The following is a 21,054-nucleotide window of genomic DNA, read 5'->3' as shown; positions in this document are numbered from 1 at the left end:
TTCCCATAATGTTGTACTGAACCAGCTAAAAAATAAATTCATTCCCCCTACCTACACAATGCCTGTATCTCTCCATCTTCCTTGCATCCATGTGCCCGGCTAAACGCTAATGCCACTGTCACTCCCACCATACCAGGCACATTCCAGGCATCTACCATTCTGAGTAAAAATACCCTTCACATCCCCCTTGAATCTACCCTCTGGTATTAGACATTTCCACCCTGGGAAACAGATACCCCCTGCCTACTCTATCCAAGCTTCCCCTCAGCCTCCGCCGCTCCAGGGAAAACAACCCAAGTTAATTCAGCCTCTGCTGATAACACTTGCCCTCTGAACCAGGCAGCAACCTGGTAAACCTCTTCTGCACCCTCTCCAAAGCCTCAACATCCTTCCTATAGTGGGGCAACCTGAACTGTGTGCAATACTCCAGATGTGGCTTAACCAGAGTTTTATAAAGTTGCAACATAACCTCCTGACTTTTGAACTCAATTCCTGGACTAATAAAAGCAAGCATTCCATCAGCTGCCTTAACCACCTTGTTGACCTGTGTAGCCACTTTCAAGGAGCTATGAACTTAGACCCCAAGATCTCGCTGCACATCAACACTGTTAAGGGTCTTGGTATTTGCCCTACCAGGGCAATCCTCGTATTGATACAGGATTTCCAGATTTGTTTACTCTTAATGGCAGGCCATGGGGGTGCCATGGCAGTGCAGCGTTTAGTGTGATATTATTATTGATCGGGGCCCAGTTCTGGCGTCCACTGTAAGTAGTTTGTACGTCCTTCTTGTGAGCACGTGGGTTTCTTCTGGTTGCTCTAGTTTCCTCCTACAGAGCGGCTCGTTGGGCCGTAAGGGCCTGTTCCATGCTGTTTCTTCTAAATAACTAAAATAAATATTAAACTTGTGCGCACTGGTCAACAGCCCCGTTACGTTACCCTACTCTCCTCCATTTAGTGAAGGAACTACAGTCAACAAAAACCTAACCTCCCAACCAGCTTTTCCATCCATCAGATTACAGTGTATCAAAGAATAAAAATCACCAGAAGGTTAAACAAAATCAGTGCAGTTTATCATAAACACAAGAAATTCTGCAGATGCTGGGAATCCAGAGCAACACACAAAATGCTGGAGGAACTCAGCAGGTCAGGCAGCATCAAGGTACAAACTCTTTACAAGTAGCGGCAGGAACTGAACCTGGGTCACTGGTACTGTAAAGTATCGCGTTAACCACTGTGCTACCCAATAAATTATGCTGATTAGAGAAATAATTGAAGCAGATCAACAAGGAAATCGCTCTGCACCAAGTTAAAATAGTATCATGGGTTCATTCACACCCTCCTGAGGGAGAAGACAAAGCTTCCGCACTAATATTTCATGCAAAATCATCTACTACAATTGAATGCAGACTGGTCACTCAAAACACTGTGCTCTAATCTACTCTGATTCACAACAGAAAGCTACAGTACTATGCAAAAGACTGAGGCACCCTTGCAATATACATGACACAGGTACCAAATTTGTCAACGTGGAATGGACAGCGACTTTGTAATCTGGCAAGAGCAAAGGACATTGAGAATGACAATGGTGGTACACTGTGGGAGGGGTGTTGGACAGGTGGCAGAGAAGGACTGGGGGGGTGGGGAGGTGGAGCAGATACAGACAAGTAATTTGATTCCAATCAATTGGTTTATTGATCATTACACTATGTCTCTGGTGCTTCCTGCTCCCTCCCCTCTCCTTTTTCCAACCATGATTCCCCTCTCCCTGTCCTCTTCCCACTCTCAGTCCACAATAGAGACCAGATCAGAATCAGGTTTATCATCACTCACATATGTCATGAAATCTGTTTTCTATTTCCATCAGCAGTACTGTGCAAAAGTCTTAGGCTCCCTAGCTGTATATATGTGGCCAAGATGTTTGCACAGGACTGTACGTGGGCATAATTTATACTTAGCTGTATTCATAATTCAGACACAATTAAGAACTGGTCCAACCCATCCAAATGACTGAAACAGCAGAACAAAAATTCAGCAGATATTAGATTAAAGCCTGCTCACCTCCACACAGCCCTGGAAAGCCATGCGAGTATTGTGTACCCAGTGTGAGGGCAGGGTGCAAAGTAGCTGCAGCAGAGATTCTGATATCTGAGATCCACCACTTTGAGAACACAGCATAAGAAAAACAGGAGCAAGGATAGATTTGCAATCATGGATGGTCTGCCACAGTGTCAAGTTCTGTTCTCAGCCAGTTCTCCATTGTCTTCATTTCCTAATCTTACAAAACTATCTTTCTGTAAGTAACTGCAATGAAACAACTTCACTACCACCTTCGAGAGCACATTCCTTTGTTGCTAAGATTTTTTAAAATGTTCACCATCCTAAACTAAGTTTTAAAATGGCTGCCATCCCATCCTTAAACAATATACACTTGTTTAAGATTCTTCCACTAGTGGAAATTATTTTACCAGTGCTAAAAGTATACACTTTTAAGTGAACACAAAGAGACAACATCTTTAACACCGCATTGCCTGCAGTTTGAATAGATACATTCACTTTTTGCCACTTGTGAAATTTGTTCTTTTTTCTCTCCGTGCATTGGGTGTTTGATGCTTTCTTCAATGCACTCCACTGTGTTTCTTTGTTTCATGGCTGCAGTCACATTCTGTACACATACTTAATTTGCATATTCCTCTATGATTCTCACAGATTGGAACGTGGCAATGTTTAAGAACATAAGACAGAAAACAAGCAATTATTGACATAATAGTCTGAAATAAATAGTAGGAAACAATGGCAATAAAGGAGCAATAAAAACACAGAAAGCCACAACAGTATTGCGAAAACTCAACATGATTTAAGAAGGGAAATCATATTTGCTAAGAGTTTTGTTTTGCGGTTATAATCAGTGGACTAGATAAACGAAATCAGTTGATATTGTGCATTGGGTTTTCAAACAGCCATCTATAAGATGCCTCACAAGAGATAATTAAACTGAATAAAAGTTAGACGAGTAGGAGCAAGGTCCAGGTAGATGGAAAGAGTTGGATCTCAGGTCTTCAGCAGCTGCCACTGCTGTTACACCATGTTCTCTGGGCATCACCACGTGACCCTCACCATCAATGTTGTCATTTGTTCTGTGATACATCATGCAAGCATCCTGCTGTCAATGAACTTCCTGCAATGGTCCCATGAAGGAGATTCTGAGAGATCCAATGGTCTAGAACAGGGGTTCCCAACCCGGGGTCCATGGACTCCTCAGTTAATGGTATTGGGAACCCCTGGTCTAGAGGAAGGAAAACTATTTTAACTTATTGAATGAGTGATTAAGCCTGCCAGAAAACCAAGCACCAGGCCTTTAAGCAGTTTGGATGAGGCAGAATGTAATATCTTTGCATTGCCTGAAGGCCAGCTGTGACCTCTTCAAATGGAAAAATATCAAGTTGACACAACAGAACAGTATAGCACAATGCCTACAATGTTCTGCCAACCTTCTAACCAACCCGAAGATCAATTCTCCCCCCCCCCCACATAATCTTTCTATTATCCATTTGCCCAAGAATCTCTTAAATGTCTCAAATATATCCACATCTACCATTGCCCTCTCTCAAGCTTCCACATCCTTCCTCAGCGGACTGGAACTGAACACAATTCTCCAAGTGAGGCTAAACCAGAGTTTCACAGAACTGCAACATTACCTCAATGCTCTCAAACTCATTTGCCTAACACACCATATGCCTTCTTAAACAGCCTGTGAACTTTGAGGGATCTATGGAAGTGCAGCCCAGGATCCCTCTGTTCCTCCACACTGGTATTAATCCTGCCATTAACCCTGTATCCTTCTAGCAAGATCTACCTGCCAAAATGTATCACTTCACCGGGTTGAACTCCATCTGCCGCTTTTCAGCCAGGCACTGCATTCTATCAGTGTCCCACGGTAACCTATGACAATCTTCTACACCAACCACAACACCACCATTATCTGACATTTGTTAGAAATGCGGACATTCAAATGACATGCCTTTTTTGAAGCAGCATTTTTTTTTTAAATAGCAGCCAGAGCAACTGCACCATCTTCACCACAATCACTCTAAGATGGCTAAAGAAAAATATAGACATCATAAACTGAAATGTATGCACCCATTGTAACTATCAACCAAAACAGCAGGTTGAGTCAGTAATGAGGAAGGCAAATGCACTGTTAGCATCCATTTCAAGAGGATCAGAATTTAAAGCAAGGACGTAATGTTGAGGCTTTATAAAGCTGTGGTGAGGCCTCACATGGAGTATTGAGAGCAGTTTTGAACCCCTTACCTAAAAAAGGATGCATCGACATTGGAGAGAGTTCAAAGTAGATTCACAAGAACGATTTCAGGATTGAAGGGCTTGTCATATGAGAAACATTTGAATAGCCGTGAGCCTGTACTCAATGGAATTCAGAAAAATGAGGGGTGACTTCATTGAAATCTATTGATTGTTGAAAGGCCCTGACAGAGTGGATGCGGTAAGGATGTGTTCAATGGTGGAAGAGTCCAAGACCAAAGGACACAGCTTCAGAATAGAGTGACACCCACTTAAAATAGGGGTGAGGAGGAATTTCTTTAGCTACAGAGTGGTGAACCGTGGAATTCGTTGCCACAGGCGGTTGTGGAGGCCAGCTGGAAAAAGGTAAGTAACCTAGATCAGAAACAATGGGAATGATGAGGAAGTGCAACACAGCACATCTAGCTGAACTTAGAATGAGCTGGAGTCAAGCCATCAAGTACTAGAACTGAGACGTAGAAATGGATGGCTGTTGATAAAAACTGATATGGAATCTGAAATTTGGTATTTTGTACAACTGGAAGTTACTACATAAATAGTTTGGCTAGAAATATAAATTGAATCAGCGGCCAAGCTTGGAGCTTCTTTTAGGCAGCTAGAGATTAGAAATAAAAATAGATTAGCTTTATTTGTCACATGCATGTCGGAGTATATTCTGGAGTTAGGGTAGATCACATACATCAATTTCACAAGCAACCAATCTTCAGACCTGAACTTGGATTGTAGTTCGAATGCAAAATGCAGCCCAGAACAACATTATACCTGGAGCTACAGACTGGTGTTGACTACAGACCAGACAATGCAGAATAACATTCATTTTGGGTGTCTGGAGTGTGGGTGTGAAGAAGGAAGTGTTTGAAAACAGTATGAAATTCAAAGGATGCATCATAGGTACATTGTACTGTAGAATTGTCCTGCTGTTACCTTTGATCTTTAGCATATAAAATGTCATGTAATATTGGGTCAAGCAGGCCTCTTCTTACAAGAAAATCTCAATATGACCCCTATTGCTCGTTTTTATTGAATAAATCACTTCTCTATCCACCAGCTTCAGTGTCTCTCCGGTGACTTTGAACACGTCACAACACTGTACATCCAAACATACAGTGAAATGACTCGTTGCCATCAGCGACCAGCACAGGCTTGCGATGTGCTTGGGGAAGCCCGCAAATGTCACTAAGCTTCTGGTGCCAGCGTAGCACGCCTACAGCTTACCAACCTGTACATTTTTGGAATGGGGAAGGAAACACACAGTCACAGGAAAATATACAAACTCCTTACAGACAACAGCGGGAATTGAACCCCAATCACCGGTGTTGTAATGCGCTACAATAACAACATCAAGCTGGGAACTGAAATAATTCACTTAACACAAGCAAATTGACCAAAGTCCAACAGAGCCAGTGGAAGTGCAGGCTGGGGGTGCAAAAGCAGAGCTGGTTGCATCTCCGTGGATAACATCACACTGGATGTAGTTGAAGAGGGCAAAGGAGGAGATTGGGAGGTGTGGGGGCAGAGAGATGCCAGAAAAAGGAAGAACATGCTAGTCTAAGATACTTAAGGATTAGTGAAGAAAACAACGGTGAATGTCCCCTCCAACATTTAGCTCTCAAACAAACAGGCTATCATGGCTTGCAGTGGGGTCTGCAACAGCTGGAAAAATGGGCTGAAAATTGGCAGATGGAATTTAATGCAAACAAGTGTGAGGTGTTGCACCTCGAAAAGGACCAACCAGGGTAGGTTTTACAGTGTAAGCAGTAGGGTGCTGAGGAGTGTTGTAGAACAAAGGGATCTGGGAATACAGGTCCTTATTTCATTGAAGGTGGCATCACAGGTAGAGAGGATCATAAAGAAAGCTTCTGTCACATTGGCCTTCATAAATCAAAGTATTGAGTACAGAAGATGGGATGTTATGTTGCAGTTGTACAAGACTTTGGTGAGGGCTAATTTGGAGAATTTTGTGCAGTTTTTGTCAGCTACCTGCAGGAAAGTTACAAATAAGGCTGGAAGTGTATAAATACAATTTACAAGGATACTGCCGGGTCTGAAGGACCTGAGTTATAAGGAAAGGTTAAATAGGTTAGGACTTGATACCTTGGAGCGTAGGAGTTGGAGAGGGGATTTGATAGAAGTATATAAAATAATGAGGGGAATAGATAAGGTAAATGCAGAGGTTTCCACTGAGGTTGGGTGGGAATACAACCAGAGGTCATGGTTTAAGAGTGAAAGGTGAAAAGTTTAAGGGGGAACATGAAGGAAAACTTCTTCCCATATCTGGTGAAAGCAAGCTCGATTCCAATGTTTAAGACAAGTTTGGATAGGTACATGGATGGTAAGGGTATTGAGAGCTATGGTCCCAGGGTGGGTCGATAGAATTAGGTAGTTTAAATGGTAAGGCATAGGCTAGATGGGCTGAATAGCCTGATTCTCTGCTGTACTTTTCTATGGCTCTATAACATCACCAGTGTACAAATCAGAAGTGATATCTACACCCCTGTGGGCTGTTGACTAATCCCCCAAAGTTAATTTCATGTAATCAGAGTGTTGGATTCTGCTTCTCATTAGCATCTGTCACATTTAGAACTGTCACAAAATATTAAGTCTTTCAAATGTGAGAGGTTTTTGAATCTATATTTTAAAAAGAGTTGGAAATAGATATTCTCCATCTAGAACCATCAGTCAAATACTACACTGTAAGGTAAAGAGCAAAGCACTGAGAAAGCAGTGAATTCGAGACAAGAACTTTGAAACATACAGAACCATTTCAAAAGCAAGCAGCACTTCCAACCCATTGTTACACAGTGATGCATCAGGAGCTCTGACTCACCCCATTAGATTCATTTATTTATCACACGTACATCAAAACATACAGGTGAAATGCATTGCTTGTGTTAATAACCAACACAACTTGAGAGTATGAGTGCAAGGGAGGAAAGGGGCCCGTTTTGCTGTTTGAAGTAAGCTGTGCCATTAAACTTTCTCAGTTTACTAAGCTTGTAAACTTACTCAGCTCCATCTTGAGCTCCAGTGTCTGTAGTATCCAGGACATCTTCAGGGAGCGGTGCCTCAAAAAGGCAGTGTCCATCATTAACGATATGACCTCTTTTCAGTGCTACCATCAGGAAGGAGGTACACACTCAACCATTCAGAAACAGCCTCTTCCCCTCTGCCATCTGATTTCTGAATGAACACTCCCTCACTAGTTTTTATGCCTCATATACTTTTGCACTACTTATTTAAATTATTAAATATATTTATACTTACTTTAATACAGCATTTTCTTTTTATTATCATGTATTGCACTGTACCGGAGCCACAAAGATAACAAATTTCACAACACACGCTGGTGATGTTAAACCAGATTCGGATTCTGACAGGAAGGAGAATTCAGATTCTGAACCCAAGAACGCACTGAGACTAGCCCACAAGCACTGCCACACATCCGGGCGTCAATGTAGCACGCCCACCAGGCTCAGCAGAACACAACGAGCAACAAAACAGGCCCCTTTCCTCCCTCCGACTCAAGTCCTCCAACCCCAGGACAGGCCATTTTAAAGAAAGAGCAAATAAAATATTTTATTTTAAGCTGGGGAATTCACTGAGATACAGCATGGGGTAGGCCCTTTGAGCCATGCAACCCAGCAACACCCCAATTTAATCCCAGTCTAATCACGGGACAATTTGCAAGGACCAACCAACCGGTATGTCTTTGGACTGCGGGAGGAAACCGGAGCACCCAGAGGAAACCCACAGTCACAGGGAGAACATACAAACTCCTTGCAGGAGGCGATGGGAATTGAACATGGGTCGCCTGTACTGTAAAGCATTGTGCTAACCACTAAGCTACCGTACTGCCCCAATACACTTTGAGAGATCATTTAAAGGAGTGTTAGACTGCTGCACTTTACTCACCGTTTATGTCAACTCCCATGATGGATTGCCCAGATTCAGTTGCATCATCAGCAACATCTTCTTTGCTCTCAGCAACCGTGACATACGATGAATTAACCAGCAAGACATCCTGTGTGTTAGACGTAGCTTCCATCATACTACATTCACGGCAGTCAACAATGACACGTCACGGGGTTGCTTCTTGCCATTAAAATGCCTTTGGCTCGGTGAGTCACTCAGGAGGCTGTGTGACGTCTGACACGGAGCAGCATGACGTCAGCCGAAAGTTGCTGCACTTGGCAAACTCCCAACACATCAAAGAGTCCGTCACAACCCGAGACCAAGAAGTCACAGGCACTGTGGAAAGACAACGCATTAATTCCAGGTTGAGTGGAATCAGGATTTATGTCACAACAGTCAGAAAAGAAGCGAGAGCGAGGATATTGGCCTGATTGTGGTCAACTTGCTGTCATGAGGAAGGAGTACGCATTACCGATGAGCAGTGGAAGGTAACCAAATGCATTCAAATTTTGCTAATTCTGAACACTGTCTAAATCCCGACATTATGACAACAATAATGATATGCTGGGTCCAGGATCTGTCCCAGCATGCAAGTGCAATTGTGAAGAAAGCACAGCATTGCCTCCAATTCCTTAGGAGTCCGTGGAGATTCGGTATGACAACTAAACTCTGTCAGGCTTGAAATCACATTTAATACATTGGTAAATTAAACTTTAGGAAATTATAACTTACTGACACAAAACAAGTTAAACCTACAGTATCATGCAAAAGACTTGGGCACGTATATACAACTAAGGTGCCTAAGACTTTTGCACAGTACTGTAGTAATTTCATGTATTACACTGTACTGGTGCCGCAAAACAAAATTCATGACATATGAGTGATGATAAACCTGATTCTGAAATGAGTCTCTATTGTGGACTGAGAGTGGGAAGGGGGCAAGGAGAGGGAATCATGGTTGGGAAAAAGGGAAGGAGGGAGCAGGAAGCACCAGAGAGACATTCTGTAATGATCAATAAACCAATTGCTCAGATCAAATTATCTTGCCTGGTGTCTCAGGGCTGGGTGTGTCTGCACCTGTGCCAAACCCCTGGTACTCCTACTCTGCCACCTGTACCACATACCTCCCATGGTGCTCCGCCCTCACCATTCCCAACATCCTTTACTTCTGCCAAATTTAAACACTTGTTCTCCACTCCACAATGACAAATACAGTACTGTGTAAAGGTTTTAGGCACCCTAGCTACACATACATGTCCAACACTTTTGCACAATCACGAGGAAATCTGTGTCCTGACGAAGGGTCCCAGCCTGAAACGTCGACAGTCCTTCTCCTTATACATGCTGCCTGGCCTGCTGTGTTCCATCAGCATTTTGTGTGTGACTTTTGCACAATACTGTGTATACCTCAATATTTTAATTATTTTGAAGCATCAAATGCAAATTACAGGTACCAACGTCTTAGCAACAATTTATAGATTGTGGAGCAAAAATTATTTAACTGTTAGGTTTTTCATTTTGCTATAACAAGTGGTTTATTTTATGTAATAGTTAACAAACAGAAGTCTGACATTGTTCAACAAAGCACTTGGATAAGTACTTTGCATCTCGGCAAAGTCAAACCATGTTCTTTTTACATTAATGCTTTACATAGTAAAATGAACTGAGAAACTGCAACTGAGCTTTTTAAAAAGATAAATGCAAAAGATTCACTTGATGCTGGAAATGCAGATCAATGCACACATAAAATAATACCATAAGACACAGGTACAGAATTAGGCCATTTGGCCAATCAAGACTACTCCACCATTCAATCATGGCTGATCCTTTTTATCCCCTCCTCAGCCCCACTCCCCGGCCCGGCCTTCTCCCTGTAACTTGTGATGCCGTGTCCAAACAAGAACCTATCAATCTCTGCCTGAAATACACCCAATGACCTGCCCTCCACAGCTGCATGTGGTAACAAATTCCATAAGTTCACCACCCTCTGGCTCAAGAAATTTCTCCACATCTCTCTTTTAACCCCTCTATCCTGAGGCTGTGCCCTCGTTCTAGACTCCCCTAACATAGGAAACATCCTTTCCATATCTGCTCTTACGTAGGCCTTTTGACATTCAAAAGCTTTCAATGAGAGACCGCCTTCCTTCTAAATTCTAGCGAGTCCAAGCCCAAAGCCATCAAACATTCCTTGTATGATAACCCTTTCGTTCCCAGAATCATCCTTGTGAATCTCCTCTGGACCCTCTCCTATGCCGGCACATCTTTTCTTAGAGTCCAAAACTTCACAATATTCAAGGTTAAGACCTCACCAGTGGCTTATAAAGCTTCAGCATCAAATCCCTGCTCTTGTATTCTAGACCTCTTGAAATGAATGCCAACATTGAATTAGCCTTCCTCTTCCTGCAAGTTAACCGTTAGTGTTCTGCACAAGGACTCACAGGTCCCCTTGTATTTCAGGTTTTTGGAATTGACTAGTGGTCAACATCCACATCCTAAATAATTGATATACAGCATAAAAAAGCGATCCCAACACTGAGCCCTGTGGAACACCACTAGTCACTGACAGCCAACCAGAAAAGGATCCTTTTATTCCTACATGCTGTCTCCTACCAAATCAGCCAATGCTCTAACCATGCTAGTAGCTTTTCTAAAATACCATGGGTTCTTAACTTGGTAAGTAGCCTCATGTGTGGCACCTTGTCAAAGGTTTTCTGAAATTCCAAATATACAACATCAACTGCATCCCTTCCATCTTTCCTACTTGCAATCCCCTCCAATAATTCCAACAGGTACATCAGCAAGATTGTCCCTTACAGAAACCATGCTGACTTTGTCCTATCTTTCCCTGTGTCACCAAGTACTCCATTACCTCATCCTTAACCATTGACTCCAACATCTTCCCAACCACTGAGGTGAGGCTAACTGGTCTACAATTTCCTTTCTGTTGCCTTCTTCCTTTCTTAAAGAGTGGAGAGGCATTTCCAATTTTCCAGTCCTCTGGCACCATGCCAGATCCAATGATTTTTGAAAAATCATTACTAATGCCTCCACAAAGACTCTAGCACTACCTCTTTCAGAATCCTGGGGTGCAGTTCCTCTGGTCCTGTGACTTTTGTATCTTGGATCTTTCAGTTTTTTTGAGCATCTTCTCCCTCGTGATAGTAACTGCACCCACTTCTCTTCCCTCACACCTTTCAACATCTGGCACACTGCTGGTGAAGTCTGATGCACAATATTCATTTAGTTCATCTGCCATCTCCTTGTCCCGTTATTATTTCTCCGGCCTCATTTTCTAGTGGTCCTACATGCACTCTTATCTCTCTTCTATTTTTTTTTAAACATGCTGGAGGAACTATGGAGAGGAATAAACAGTCAACATTTTGGGCCAAGTCTCATCACCAAAAATTTTGAAGGTAATAGTACTGCTATAGATGTGCAGTGGAGAGTATATTGACTAGTATGGAAACACCAATGCTCTTGGGTGGAAAATGTTACAAGAAGTCGAGGATAGGGTCCAGTCCATCACAGGTAAAACCCTTCCAACCATTGTGCACATGTACATGAATTATTATCGCAGGAAAGTAGCATCCATCATCAGGGACACCCACCACCCAAGCCATGCTCTCTTCTCGCTGCTGACATCAGAAAGGTGGTACTCACACCTGTGAGCCTCGGGACTCACACCACCAAGTTCAGGAACTATTGCTCAGGCTCTTGAACCAGAGGGGACAACTTCACTTGCCCCATCATTGCAATGATGATGGATAGCCTATGGACTCACTTTCATCTCTGTTCTCGGTACTTATTGTTTATTTGTTTACTTATCTATTATCATCATCTTTTTCATTTTGTATTTGCAGTTTGTTGTATTTTGCACACTGGTTAAATGTCCAAGTTAGTGCAGACTTTCATGGAGTTATTGAGTATGCCAGCAAGAAAGCAAATCTCAGGGATGTATATGGTGACATATATGAACTTTAATAATAAATTGCCTTTGAACTTTAATCATGCATCTTTCACAAACTTCTGCTCTACATTGCTTCCCACCCTCTCTGCCAATGGTCAAAGTAGATCAGGGTGGTACTCAAGGTTTGCACAATGGGAAGCAATCAGTCAAGTTTTAGCAGAGCTCCACTATGAAGTGGGAAAAGACAGGAGGCCAGCCAGAAGAGCACAAGCATTTGTAACTAAGGATGAAGGCTTCACAGAGGAGCTGAAATAGAAAAAATTAGCTGCCAGACAGAACTGGTTTAATTTACATGAAATAAACAGACTTTGTAGGCTTCTTTCAAACGCTAACTGAAAATTTAGTAGCCCAGAGCACTGGTAAAACAGGTTAGCACATCTGCAGCAGCAATTCAAACACAGTAATGCCACTGCTAGCAACCTAGCACGGGGAGTTATCCTGCATTGCAATGCAACACAGAACAGGCCCTTCGAGCCAATCCACCCAGCAATCCCCCAGTTTAACCCTAACCTGAACACCGGACAATTTACAATGACCAATTAAACTACCCACTGGTCCGTCTTCCGACGGTCATGCGGAGAATGTACAGGCAGTGGTGGTCTGATGCTCCCTCTGATCAATCCAATAATAATGTTCAAAATAAAAGTACTCAATCCTTTATTAGCAACTAGAAAAACATTCAATCTTGAAGTGAAACTAAATCTAGGGAATATAAATGTACTAAAGCAAAGTTAAGCCATTTCAAATGGTGATTAAGTGAAGTTAAATGGTCAGCAAAAGATATGACACCAGATGGTTCCCAGCTGAAACCAACCGGACTAAACATGAACACATAACTTATTCCTTCGCTGTCACCACACTCCCACCCATGTGACCAAGTACAATAATAAATGCACAACACAGAATACAATGCAGATAGAAAACAGATGCATGGCTCCTGCAGTGTCCTGTTCCTTTTAAATCTATTGCATAGTGGGACATAGTTTAGAAGCTTGTTACGTGACATGGCACGTGCCTTTCATTGCAAGGTAGAAGCCCACAGACCAATAATGTAAATGCAACAGGCAGACACACCATCACTAAAGCTTATCCTGATAATTCAGTCACTTCTCCACTTAGTGAAGAATTATGTCAACCATTTAAGATTGAGCAATTAAAAAAAAATTAAGATGGTTGAATGTTGAAAAAAATGAATCATAGGATGACATTAATAAAAGGACCTTGAATCAAGGGCAGTATATAGCTTCTGTACAGGATGATTAGTTCAGTGGTATGGTCCCTTCAGTATTTACAGTACTGTGCAAAAGTCTTGAGTATGTGTGTGTGTGTGTGTGTGTGTGTGTGTGTGTGTGTGTGTGTGTGTGTGTGTGTGTGTGTGTGTGTGTGTGTATATCTATCTATCTATCTATCTCTCTCTATATATATATAAAAAAATAAAAACTAGGGAGCCTACGACTTTTGCACACTACTGTAGTAATTTTATGTATTGCACTGAACCACAACCACAAAAAACCAAAAAAAATTATGACATGTGTGAGTGATGATAAACCTGATTTTGATATGGGTCTTGATTGAGGATTGAGAGTGGGAAGGGGGCAGGGAGAGGGGAATCATGGTTGGGAAAAGGGAAGGGAGAGGGGAGGGAGCGAGCTGGAAGAACCAGAGGGATGTGGACACTTATGTTCTAACCATGACCATGATTGCTCTTGGCAAATTTGTCTACAGAAATGGTTTGCCATTGCCCTCTTCTGGGCAGTTCCTTTACAAGACACGTAACTTAGGCTTCACGTCACCCTAATCTGAGGGCTACACCTTGTCCTAGGCTGACTGTAGGCTTGCAGAGGGAAGGAGTGCCTTACACCTCCTTCTGCAGAGGCATATTGCCACCCTGCCACCCAACAATACTAACTGATTAAATTACCAGCTGGTGATTTTAATTTTAGACAAGCTGTTTAGGAACATAGTGTCCATTCAAGAACATTTTTTCTAGTGACATGTAACACTGGCAGCCAGATCATGGCTTCCAGAAGTAGTGACCAGAAACAGCGCTGTGGAAAGGACAGGCTCACAGGGAGTCCACTGCGGAAAGGACAGGCTCACAGGGAGTCCACTGCGGAAAGGACAGGCTCACAGGGAGTCCACTGCGGAAAGGACAGGCTCACAGGGAGTCCAAAGGATCAAAGGAGTTAAAACCGAAGGCCTAAGGTTATTCTATTAAAGGACAAAACATGCCAGTTGATATGATTCCAGTGCTGGGTGGATCAGAAAAATAAAGCTGGTAATGACCACCTAAGACATTGGGGGCGGGGGGCGGGAGGGAATTCAGTTTGTTTGAAATCAAACTAAAGCAGAAAAAAAATCAAGAAATACAGCAAAAAAAATAGCAATGGGCTTAACCTGCTCAGAAATTTGCTGAGACTGAAACCAATTAAGCATCAAGTTCACTTTCCTGTCCTGTCAGAATCACTATCATGCCAATTTTACAACCCTTACATTTTCAGTAATCAAAGATGTTCAAATCTTGAACTCACTGAGCAATCAAATATCCAGAGACCCCAGAGAAAGAGAATTGCAAAGATTCTTTTGTGAGTGAAATTTCCCTTCATCTCCGTCCTAATTGAACGACCCGTTTACCCTGAAGTTGTGGCCCCCGTTTCCAGATTGGGTGGTGGGGTGGAGATACATCTCTACCAAAGGAGGTGCAAGGCCCTCCTTCCCTCCTCTAGCCTGCAGGTCACTTCACCGCTGGGCAAGGTGTCACACCAGCTTAGCCACTATCCCCCCCCCCCTGCAATCAGGGTCACATGAAGTCACGGGAGCAGGTGGTGAATGGTCATATGAGCAGTGGGTGCAAATCACAAGTCCTTGCCTACGGGGGGGGGGGGGGGGGGGTCCAATGTTTTTCTGTCATTCATTGGGGTTTTTTCCTCTCTGGTTTCATGGATGTCTACGAAGAGCAAGGACTTCAGGTTGTATACTTCATACATTCTTTGTATTAAATTGAACCATTGGTTATTAACGCCAGACAATCTCTGAAGGGTACTGATAATGGCCGGGATCACCCGTCTTATAAAGAAACCGCCCAAAAGGCGGCAATGGCAAACCACTTCTGCAGAATAAATTGCCAAGAACAATCATGGTCATGGAAAAACCATTATCACCCATGTTATATGACATGGCACAAAATGAACAACCAATTTCTAGACTATTCAGCTGGGGAAATTTCATTCAAATTGTAACTCGGTTCAAAACATCATTCTCATTCTTCCAAGGGTACATCCATCATAAACCATCATTTATCATTCTTTTCCAGTCTTGAAAAAGAATCTTGGCCCAAAATGTCAGCTTTTCACTCTTTTCCAGAGAGGCTGCCTGACCTGCTCAGTTCCTCTCGCATGTTGTGTGTTTTACATCACTTATCGTTGTTCACCCTAACTAAATGTCATGAGCCATCGCTGTTGCATGGTTTTGCCCTTGGAAACAAAGACAAGTTAGGCACCATTTGCCTAACTTGCACACTGTATCTGTAAACTAACTATACAAGATCCTGCTGTACATTAGGGAACACATACACAAAGCGCTGGAGGAACTTAACAGGTCAGGCAGCCTCTATGGAAATGAATAAACAGTCAACGTTTCGGGCCAAGACTCTTCTTCGGGACTGGAAAGAAAGATGTGAAGTCAAGAGTAAGAAGGTGGGAGGAGGAGAGGAAGTAGTATAAGGTAGTTGGTGACATGTGAAACTGGGAAGGGGGAGGGGTGATGTAAAGAGCTGGGAAGTTGATTGCTAAAAGAGATAAAGGGCTGGAGGAGGGGGAATCTGATAGGAGAGGACAGAAGACCATGGAAGAAAGGGAAGGGGGAGCATCAGAGAGAGGTGATGAGCAAGTAAGGAGATAAGGGGAAGAAGGAAACAGGAAAGGAGAATGGTGAAGGGGGGGGGGGTGGAATGGAAATACAATAAATTTCCAGTAATTCCCTTTGTAGGTTCTGCATTCCCACAGCTCACTTAATAGCATCCATACATTCCAAAAGAAAATGTAATACATCTGATTGATTACTACCGATCAAAACAGCACATCAGTAGATATTGTGGAAACGTATCTATAACTCTCGTCTTTATGAATTTGTAACTTTTGTATAATGTAATGTGACAAAATGGAACCTGTGAGATCCCAGGGTGCTTTGCTGAGAGTGAGTGAGTGAGTGAGTGAGTGTGTGTGTGTGTATAAAATGTATCTACAACAAATTCAGAGTGGATCAAATTGTAGTTTGTTACTGTCTATTAGAAGACCTAGCTGAACGGTACACAACAAAATCCAAGTACACTGGATGATAACTAAATGATACACTAGATGAGCCAATAACTAAAAGCAAAATTAACCAGCAATTTCATCCAAATAAATTTTTTTAAAGCTCTTTAAAAGTCATTTAAGCACAATCATTAACACTCTTCTAAAATTAACTATCTATGAAACAAAGGAAATTTACAAAGCAGCAGCCGGGATAAAAAGTGCCAGTGAGGTAGAAATCCAAACAATGTAATCATTTACTAGAAACGGAACTGATGACGATCACGGGAGTTTATGGGAGCTTTCTGTGCACAGTATCCTCCTGTTTCCTATGTTTCCACATATTTTGAAAAATCATGAAAGGCATGCAGTGGAAGCTCTTTTGTCACAAACCTCACAACAGTTATTCCTTTCCAGTCTCAAGTGGAAGTTTAGAGCAGGCATGGGCAAACTACGGCCCGTTAAGCTTTTTAATCCGCCCCGCAGAACTTGATGAAATTATATTAATAAACCTTGTTAACGTTTTTTCCCCACAATTCTGGCGTCTTCCCAATAGATGATGCACTCTATATACATTGACCTTTGTTGAGGTGCAGCATATTACTCCACATTTGCGCTTTACTTTGTGACCTTGTGGCGACCCATTTCCTGGCACATCCGAACCGGCTCACAATTAGCCAGCGTTCCGGCTAAGGGAGATAGCCTGCGGGGATTTGTGAGCACAGAGCTCCGCATATTGGCACGCTCTCACTGTTCTGTCATTGTGTGGGTCGTTGTTGAGTTTTGGCACAGGGGACAATTGAATAAGAAGGAGCAGGACAAGTAGACCTGCATCTCCTACCGTTTTTGAAATAAAGACAGTCAGGAGGAGAGTGATGATGATAATATCTTGAAGGATAACAGAATTTTCAGTGCTTTAAAATCATAACTGTTACTACTTAAAAAAGCTGTATTTTATTCATTTAATTTTCAGTGTTTTAAAAGACATTTCAATAAATAGCTAAATACCATGGGACTTCAAAGACAGATATTTTGTTGTAATGCATTTGTTCATTTTCAATTGAAATTAAAGCACATGTTTTCTACATATCCCATGATATTTTATTTTCTCTTATGAGGTGTATTACCAAAACACTCCATCCATCTGCTCCTGGTCCGGCCCCCCTGTCAAATTTTAGAACCCTTTGTGGCCCTCAAGTCAAAAAGTTTGCCCACCCCTGGTTTAGAGTAACGATACCCAGAGGCTGGAAACATGATGGGGCTGGGGAAGAGAACAAAACCCAGAGGTGGGAAAGAGGATGGAAAGAAAGGAAGATCTAGGAGAATGAGGAGGAAAAGCAAACTAGGTCGGTGAGGAGAAAAAAAAGCCTGAAGGGGTGGGAAGTGAGAATGAAGAGAGGAAGACCCACAAGGGGAGTGTCAGAAAGAGTGACGATGAAGACACAGGGAAGGGGGGAGTATTGACGGCAAGGAGACCCCAAGAGAGGGAGGGAGGGGATGGAGAAGAGAGGGGGAGAGGGAAAAAGGCGAGGGAGAAGAGGGTGAGGAGGACAAGGAGACAGGCGAGGGGGATTGGGAGGTCGGAGGGAGACGATACTCGGAACCCGGCCTCTCCCCAGGCCCCGACCACCGCTCGAAGCCCCGGCCTCCCCCCAAGGGTGGAGGGATGTTGCCCCCGCCCCCCGCCGACATTTACCGTGAGGCCCGGGAGAGACGGCCCGCCGGCCATACGTGGCTTGTTTACTCCGTCGGCGTCTTGCTTCCCCCCGGCCCCCTCCAGCCTCACGTCCTGCACACCGCGCTCCCAACAAAGCAATCACGCCGAAATTAAATCACCAGTCACCTGCCAGCGCCGGCAAAGCGCTTCGGTGACAAAGCACGCCGCCGTCTTCCGAATCACTCTCCCCCTTTCCCCCCTCGGCACTCACCTGAGAAATTGCCAGCCGCCCGGCTCTGTGAAGAGGACGGACCTTCCGGTTGGGAGGAGCCGTGATCCGGGACCCAGATACTGACCTTAGGTGCAATCCCTTCAGAGTGTTTGGCTTGCTCTCGGACACACACACGGCTCTTCGCGGTTCAGTGAAGCGCTTTTGCAACGTGCGCCCTGGAAAAGCAGTAGCCTGCATCTGCACACCAAGTTTGCATAAACTCTTAATATTTTCGGGCAAGAAGCAATCTGCTGGCAGATCATCGATTTCTCTAACTTCCGGCAATTTCCACCCTGCCTCCTTCCTTTTCTCTTTTTGCATTCCCCATTCTGGTTTCTCTCTCACTTGCTCGCCACCTGCCTCTGGTTCCCCTTCTCCTCGTGGTCTACAAGAATCAGGTTTAATATCACCGGCATATGTCGTGAAATGTGTTAACTTTGTGACAGCAGTATAATGCAATACATGATAATATAGAGAAAAAAGTTTGTGAACCCGTTGCAATTACATATTGTTTTATATTAATCACTCATAAAATGTGGTCTGATCTTCATCTAAGTCAATAGACAAACACACTGAATAAATTAATGACACACAAAGAAGTATACTTCTCAATACTGAGTATACTATTTGAATAATCACAGTCTGGGTTCAAAAAGATATGCGAACCTCTGGGGTAATGCCTTCTACAAAAGCTATTTGGAGTCAGGTGTTCCAATCAATGAGATGAGATTGGAGGTGTGGGTTGTGGAGGTGCCACACAGAGACACACAAAGTCAGGTTACTGACACAGCCTGCTCTTCTCAAGAAGTATCTGTTTATGTGCACCATGCCTCAATCAAAACAGCTTTCCAAGGACCTTAGAAGAATTGTAGAGATGCATGAAGCTGGAATAGGCTGCAAAAGTTCATCAGTTCACAATAAGAAAAATTGTCTACAAATGGAGGAAATTCAGTACTGTTACTACTCTCCCAGGGAGTGGGCTTCCTGCAAAGATCACACCAAGAGTACAATGTCCAATGCTGAAGGAGTTGAAAAAGAACCCAAGGGTAACAGCAAAAGACATGCAGAAATCTCTAGGACTTGCTATTCATTTTCATATTCTCTGTTCATGTGTACACTATAAGAAAAAAACTGAACAAGAATAATGTTCTTGGAAGGACACCATGGAGAAAACCACTGTTCCAGAAAAAAAAACATTGCTGCATGTCTGAAGTTTGCAAAAGACCAATTGGATTTTCCACAACACTCCTGGGACAATGTTCTGTGGACAGATGAGACAAAAGTTGAACTTTTTGGCAGAAATGCACATTGCTATGTTTGGAGGAAAAAACGGCCCTGCACATCAACACCAACACCTCATCTCAGCTGTGAAGTAAGGTGGGAGGAACATCGTGGTTTGGGGCTGCTTTGCTCTATCAGGGCCTGGACAGCTTTCAACTGTTGAGGGACAGCAAATTCAAAATTTAATAAAGCCAGCTTACAGGAGAATATCAGGGTAGTGGTCCGTCACCTGAAGTTTAATAGAAGATGGATAATGCAACAAGACAATAATCCAAAAGACAAGAGTAAATCAACAACAGAACGGTACAAAAAAAAGAAACTTCGTGTTTTGGAATGGCCAAGTCAGAGTCCAGACCTTAACCAAATTGAGATGCTGTGGCATGACCTGAAGAGGGCTGTTCGTGCAAGAAATCCCAGAAATATTGATGAACTAGAACAGTCTTGTATGGAGGAATGGTCTAAAATGACTTCTCACCATTATGCAAGTCTGATCAGCAACTACAGGAAACGTTTGGTGGAGGTTATTGCAGCTAAAGGAGGTTCTACCAGTTATTAAATACAAGGGTTTGCATACTTTTTCCAGCCTGGACCATGAATGATGAAGAAATGTGTTCAATAAAGACATGAAAAGGCAGATTGTGTTTGTCTATTATTGTGAATCAGATGAAGATCAGACCACATTTTATGAGTAATTAATGTAGAAAACCAGATAATTGCAAAAGATTTACAAACTTTTTCTTACAACTATGTTAAATAGTTAAATAAGTAGTACAAAAATAGAAATAAAAGTAGTGAGGTAGTGTTCATGGGTTGAACGTCCATTTAGAAATCGAATAGCAGAGGGGAAGAAGTTGTTCTTGAATGGTTGAGTGTGTGCCTTCAGGCTTTTGTACCTCCTCCCTGATGGTAACAATGAGAAGAGGGCATGTCCTGGGTGATGGGGGTCCTTAGTGATGGATGCCACCTTTTTGAGGCATCACTTTCTGAAGATGTCCTGGATATCACGGTGCATGGTGCCTATGATGGAGCTGACTAAGTTTACAACTCACTTCAATTCTGCGTAGTAGCCCCACCACCCACTTCCCCATACCAAACGGTGACCCAGCCAGTTAGAACACTCTCCATGGTACATATGTAGAAATTTGTGAGTGTCTTAGGTGATACACCAATTCTCCTCAAACTCATAATGAAATATGGCCAATGTCTTGCCTTCTTTATGCTGCATCAATACATCAGCGATATTAGCACCCAGGTACTTGAAATTGCTCAGAATCTCCATTCCTGATCCCTCTATGAGAAGTGTTGTTACTTCATCTTACCCTTTCTGAAGTCCACAATCAGCTCTTTTGTCTTA

General features: G+C 42.9%; 1 protein-coding gene across 6 annotated transcripts in view; it reads right to left on the bottom strand.

Annotated features, from left to right (window-relative positions):
• The window catches only part of golga3 (golgin A3), an 87,436-nt gene extending 67,162 nt beyond the window's left edge, over positions 1-20,274 (bottom strand). For 2 of the 6 annotated variants that reach the window (XM_059994633.1, XM_059994638.1), the window contains exons 1-2: positions 18,505-20,274; positions 8,233-8,568 (exon numbers count right to left, since the gene is read on the bottom strand). In XM_059994633.1, the coding sequence (XP_059850616.1) occupies positions 8,233-8,368 (136 nt within the window). In that variant the 5' untranslated portion in view covers positions 8,369-8,568; positions 18,505-20,274. The other 4 variants (XM_059994637.1, XM_059994635.1, XM_059994634.1 and 1 more) reach the window with 4 other exon arrangements.
• Positions 20,275-21,054: the final 780 nt, after the last annotated feature.

The sequence above is a fragment of the Hypanus sabinus genome, chromosome 18, assembly GCF_030144855.1.
Source record: "Hypanus sabinus isolate sHypSab1 chromosome 18, sHypSab1.hap1, whole genome shotgun sequence".
In the NCBI taxonomy this organism is placed as follows: domain Eukaryota; kingdom Metazoa; phylum Chordata; class Chondrichthyes; order Myliobatiformes; family Dasyatidae; genus Hypanus; species Hypanus sabinus.
The sequence above is the reverse complement of the archived record's forward strand: the minus strand, read 5'-3'. Positions and strand labels throughout refer to the sequence as shown.